This window comes from Solanum stenotomum, chromosome 3 (genome assembly GCF_019186545.1).
Source record: "Solanum stenotomum isolate F172 chromosome 3, ASM1918654v1, whole genome shotgun sequence".
Lineage (NCBI taxonomy): Eukaryota > Viridiplantae > Streptophyta > Magnoliopsida > Solanales > Solanaceae > Solanum > Solanum stenotomum.
In genome coordinates this window covers 18,460,418-18,466,259 of record NC_064284.1, presented here as the reverse complement: position 1 = coordinate 18,466,259, position 5,842 = coordinate 18,460,418, and the positions used below count along the sequence as shown (strand labels likewise).

General features: G+C 29.6%; 1 protein-coding gene across 1 annotated transcript; it reads right to left on the bottom strand.

The window, feature by feature from the left end:
* Positions 1-1,995: 1,995 nt before the first annotated feature.
* LOC125860037 (membrane-associated kinase regulator 5-like) lies at positions 1,996-3,375 on the bottom strand. The gene is made up of 2 exons (XM_049539932.1): positions 2,361-3,375; positions 1,996-2,273 (listed from the first exon to the last, which is right to left on the bottom strand). Exons 1-2 carry the CDS (start codon positions 3,199-3,201, stop codon positions 2,191-2,193), a joined length of 924 nt encoding a protein of 307 aa, XP_049395889.1. The 5' UTR covers positions 3,202-3,375; the 3' UTR covers positions 1,996-2,190.
* Between the last annotated feature and the right edge of the window lie 2,467 nt (positions 3,376-5,842).

Here is a 5,842-nt window from a genome sequence, read left to right as displayed (position 1 = left end):
GGACAACTATAAAAGAAAAAGTGGATACGTAATTATGGACAGAGGGAATAATAAAATTGGAAAGATAAGTAATTTTATTTCTAATTTTAAAAGTGATGTTCTGTTTTAGACATATTAAAAAGAAAACTGTGTGACGTAATTAATTAGGATGAATGGAGAATAATTTACTTTTTTCTATTTTATGATTAATCATTTATTTTATGGAAGTCCATTTTGATTAATCGGTTGAAAAAGTGCTCTAGTTGCTGCTAAATAATTAGTATTCAAAAATAATTTTATGTGTTGAAACTAATTATTATAAATAATCAATTACTTATTTGTATAGTTGTGTTGAAATTAATATTAATCGATAAAGGTATTTGGTAAATAGGTGCTAAAATATATATAAAAATGTATAAATATACAATTATTTCTTACATTAAACAAAAGAAATGACAAAATTAGAATAGATATATAATATAAATAATTAGAAAGAGTAATTCGGAGATCACAATTATTATTTAATCCCTGATCAAATAAAAAATGATCTAAACTGAAAGTTACAAGTTAAGGTGATAAATTAATGACGTTACACTGTCTTTTTTCACATAAGCGGACACTTTTAAAGGAAATGACACTTTTCATATTTGGAAAATTAGTGTAATTTGTAGACTTTTAAAAAAAAACAAAAAAAAAAAACAATTAGATCTTTTTTCTTGGAAATATTTAATTTCAAATATTATTGTTAAAGGTAAAAGAAAGAAAAAAAAACTAAAAAACAATAACCACATAAATATTACGCTATATTTAAAATTAAATATTTCGAAAAAAAACAATTCTTTTTAAATTTCGAATCAAGTTATGCCACATAAATTTGATGGGAGGATGAGCTTGGGATTGAATCTAAAAATCAAAATGTAATTTGTTCCTAACAAAGATTGCACATCCAACCAACACGATATCTGTCATGGTACTCTAGCAAGCCTTTCAACGCTAGGGGCGTAGCTACACTCATGTCAGGGTATCCAATTGAACACACTTCGTTGAAATATTATATCATATATATAAGTAAATTTTTTAAATAAGGTGGTTAAATAACATATTTTGTGTCACCTGTGACATGATAATTTGATGTAGCCCCAGTAATTTCAGACATTTTGAAAGATAAAAGAATGCACTCTAGTAGCAGCTCCACCTGGAGATCCTTCATGAAACTTGGCCTAATGCTATGGACAACCCCATGATCTTGGTCACTCCAAGTGACAAGTGCATATGTGCTCGTCCGCAACTACAAGCAAGTCATGCCAAGACTGCCTGTTGGCTGGCAGTAAGTAGCACTTTTAGCGCCTACCCGCAGCCAGCACCAACAAGCAGATGCCCCGCAGCCAGGGCCCATAAGGTCAACTGATGTCCACATACTTGCTGGGGCCCATAAGGTCAACTGATGCCTTTGTGCAATGTCCACATACTGGAGCGCTATAGACAATAGCACACAATTCATTCAAGTTCTGCCTACAAGACCAATTATATACATGTAGTAATTTTAATTTACTTCTTGTATTTGTATCATAATCCAAGCTTATTTATGTCATTTTTTTCTTTTTAAAGAAAATAGTATAAGGGATATCACAGTCAAAATTTTCCATAATTGTATTAGTGTCTCCTACCCCTTGACACCAAAATGTCTTACTTGTAATCGTTGTGCTCTTTTACACAAACAAAGGTATCGTTGAATTTCCTCTTTGCATCCTGATTTTGGCTTTTTCGTTCGGCACTAACAATCTAAGTCAAGGAGCTTTCAGTTGGCAACAAATAATTATATTGTCTTGTATCACTCTCCCAAAATAACTCACAAAATGCATCGCCTAACATAAATATTAAGAAGTGCATAAATAGTGCGCGCAGTAACACATCTTGTATCGTTCTGAATGCCATGGCAATAGTGCCAACTTCGATTCAGAACGTAATAATGACCAAATTGAACATTTATACTTCACACAAAACCTCTGTAACACTTAAAAGATCTTTTATAAAAAATCACAACTCCCTCTTGTTACTCAATCACTTTACATCGAAAATCATACTACTTTTTTCTAAACAGTGAGAAACAAAATTACTCTATAATGATATCATCAACAATAGGAACAAGACAAATCCTCTGATTCTATCTAATTTAGTTTCAAAATATTGACAAACTCATAGATATTTTATTTAGATACTCCATCGATTATGGTCTTCACAAGAGGCTCTTGGCAGATCTTCATTTGTATTTCTTGATAATAACACCGAACAGTCTGTTAAAAAAACAAAATTAATATTAGTTCAATAGTATTACATAAAGAAAGAATATTAATAAGTGCAGTAATGAAAATTTGATTTACCTTTTCGGGCTGAACTGTATGATCTCTTGCAATGTAGAATAGCGCCTTGGATTCCGTCATTTTGCTCCAGGAGTGAATCGTCTCGGCGATTCATCGGCAAAATTGAAGCTCCGGCGAAGGAAGAAGCTGTCGACCGGCTTTTCCCTAGCCGTTTACGGACAGCTTCAAGTACAGCGACTCTGTTTCCGTGTTTCTCTTCTGATGAAATCCTTGGTGAGCTCAATGATTGCACTAACGAAGAAGATGATAATTGATTTTTCTCGGTGAACCTTTTCGAAGCTCTTGAGTAGAGAGGCTTCATCAATTTCAAATACTTTCCCATATCAGCTCTTGCAAATTGCTTTGACGAGTTGTTAATTGAAGATTCCCTATCTTCCACCTTGAATTTTTGGGTTTGAATCTTCTGAGTCACCGTAGAAGAATCGTCAATGATCACTCTCTCCGGCTTTGATTTCCTGAACCCTAAAAAGCATACGGCAAACTTGGGAGATGATCGGAGTACCGAGTTCGGGGATTGAGGTTTCGTGTTAGGTGTAAAAAAAACATCTCTAGGGGACTCCGGCGAGTTCAACTTTCCCTTCCCCTGCTTTACCGGACAACTCTTTTCAGAAACAGAGTTGGAGGAGTTAATTTCTTTTGGGTATCCATTAATCCCCGTAAGTACCAAATCGAAAAATGAATCCTCATCGTTATCAATTTCTTCATCAGTACTCTCTATTGGTGCCGGATTCCCTTTATAATCCACAGTATCGGCGAACTTTTTAACAGAATCAAAATCAGAGTCAATATCCCTAACAGCGGCGGTAGTACGCCAGAATTTGAGAAAGTTAAATGATTCCATGGGTGTATGAACAAAGCAAAGAGTGTAGAGAGAGACAAGTGAGAAAATGAGCAAAATGTGAAAGAAGAATTGGACAAATGAGAGTGAAAACGTGAGGCTATAAATAAGGGCAGCTTTAGGGGTTTGGAGCTTCGCAAAAACAGAGTGATGTAAGCTTCTCTACTTTTTGAGAGAAGCAATGCAAGACGTTTGTATTAGTTCTCGTCGTTTTTATACTGTCATGCCAAGGAAGAAGATAGATACTCCTTTCAATTTGTGTCTAATTGAAACTGAGTTTTAAAACCGACCATACTTGTCCACTATACTATTTTTAAATTTTCAACAATAATGCTGGTTCAATTTATAAAATTAAGATATTGTATTTATTACTTTCTCTGTCCCTAATTACTTGTCTACATTTGAATTGACACACCTATTAAGAAAATAATAATTGACATAGTAAGTTTACTATTTTACCCCTATTAATTATGAAGTGAATAAATTAAAAACTTAAGTTTTCAAAAAGTTCTACATTTTTTAAAGTAGTTAATTGAGGGTATAATAGGCAAAAAAATTATCTTTTCTAGATTTGTCAAAATGAACAAGTAATTATAGACAACTAAAAAAGGAAATATGAACAAGTAATTAGGGATATAAGGAGTATATTCATAGGGTGATATAATAAAATTATCCTTCTATTTATAGTTTCAAAATGTGGAAAGTCAATCGTAGACAAATATTATATGACAGAAGGGAAAAAGGTTTGCTATACCCCTCAACTTTGTCATTTGGAGTTGATATGCCCCTTGTTATAAAAGTGACTCATATATATCCTTACCGTTATACAAACGGCTCACATATACCCCTACAGTTACAAAATGAGCTCACATATACCCTTCATTTAACGGAATTGAAGAAATTAGTTTTAAATTCATATTTTTAACTTTTAATTTTCTTAAAAATTATTAAGGGTATATATGATTCTTCTAGTAAAGTTCAAGGTATATTTTAATTTTTTCATACATAAATTATTTTTTGACTTTTTTTGATTATAATTATTTGAGTTCTTATTCTTATTTATTTTTTCTTTCATTCCTTAGTGTAAGAAAAAAAATTAAAACTATTATTTTGTGGCTATTTTATAATTTAAAACTATTCTTTTTTGTCTATATTGTAATTTAATTTTTGTATTTGATGAAAAAAATTTGGTCATCTATAATAAGTTTTACTAGAATATTAGTGAAACATAAATAGATTTGACACTCAAAATAATAAATCTAAATTAATCATTGAAACAAAAAAAAAGTCAAAAAAAAAAAATGTTTGAGGAGGATTAAATATACTCATATGGGATTTATTTTATTTTTTTAAAAATAGAAAATTTAACTAACATTAATTTTTTTTCATTTCCATTAGAGGAAAAAGGTATATGTGAGCCATTTGCATATAAGTAGGGATATATACGAGCCATTTTCATAACGAGGGTATATTAGCTATAAATGACAAAGTTGAGGAGTATATCAGATCCTTTTCCCCTAAATAAAAGTACAATGCTAAAGTTACTTTGTTTATAAGAGATGTGAATCTAAAATGCTGACTTAAATAAGAACGGGGAGAGTACTTTCTCTATCCTATTTTATATGAATTGGTTTGACTTGTATGAAATTTAAGAAAGAAAAAAATTTGAAATTTGTGTTTAAAATAAGTGATAAATATTTGTGTGATTATGAATCATTTTATTATGACAAAAATGAACATTTTAAAAATACATTGTTATTGAATATAAAAAAGTTTCATATTTTTTGAACTAACTAAAAAAGAAAATAAGTTATATAAATTAAGACAGACAAAATAATTTTTTTGAATTTAATAATTCTAATATATAGAATATTTCAAAATATTCTTTATTTTTGAAAATTTTAAATTAATTTAGAATTAAAATCATATCAAAGACATTTTTGTAAAATAAATTAAATAAAAACTGAGGAGCATATAAGAGTCATATTCGTCATGTGAGAGAGGCAGAGAGTTTTCAGTTAATTGGAAAAGCAGAGAAGTTCTGCGCTGCGTACGCACAATTTACAGACTATGTGAGTAGAGGCTAAATTTTACTGTGTAAAAGTCTGAATATTTATTATACTTTCTATTTTACAGCCTTTTACTGGTCCTACACTCTCCAACGTTCCATATTCCAACATTCAAAGTCTCGATCTACCGGACCATTTGGATTTGACTTAAAAAAAATAACTTTTAAAAAGTAATTTTTTAAAATACTGAAACTTATGTTTAAAATAAGTAGTTATGTATTTGGATAAAAGTGTTGCAGTTGAAAAAAAAGTTATTGATGTGTTTGGCAAATAAGTGCTGATAAACACTTTTTTTTTTTTATCAAAATGTTTGAAATACCCTTAAAACTGTTAACATGATAAAAAGTTGATTAATTTAAGATTTTTATACTTAAAAAAAAATTAAAACAAAATTAATTTATAATTTACATTTATAAGTAATAATATTTTCCTATCATTCACATATTTCTTTATCATCACAAATTATTTATAAGAGGAATATAAATTTATTATTTAAGTTAATTTTATATGCGCAACTTATTGTAGATTTTAAAAATATATAATTTGAATAAATCAAAGGAAATAATAATAATAAT

Excerpts from the sequence above, each read along its gene's own strand:
- LOC125860037 (XM_049539932.1), bottom strand. The coding sequence starts at position 3,201 with ATGGAATCATTTAACTTTCTCAAATTCTGGCGTACTACCGCCGCTGTT. Across the intron at positions 2,274-2,360 it reads ATACAGTTCAGCCCGAAAAG|ACTGTTCGGTGTTATTATCA; the intron begins GTAAATCAAATT and ends TTTTTTTAACAG.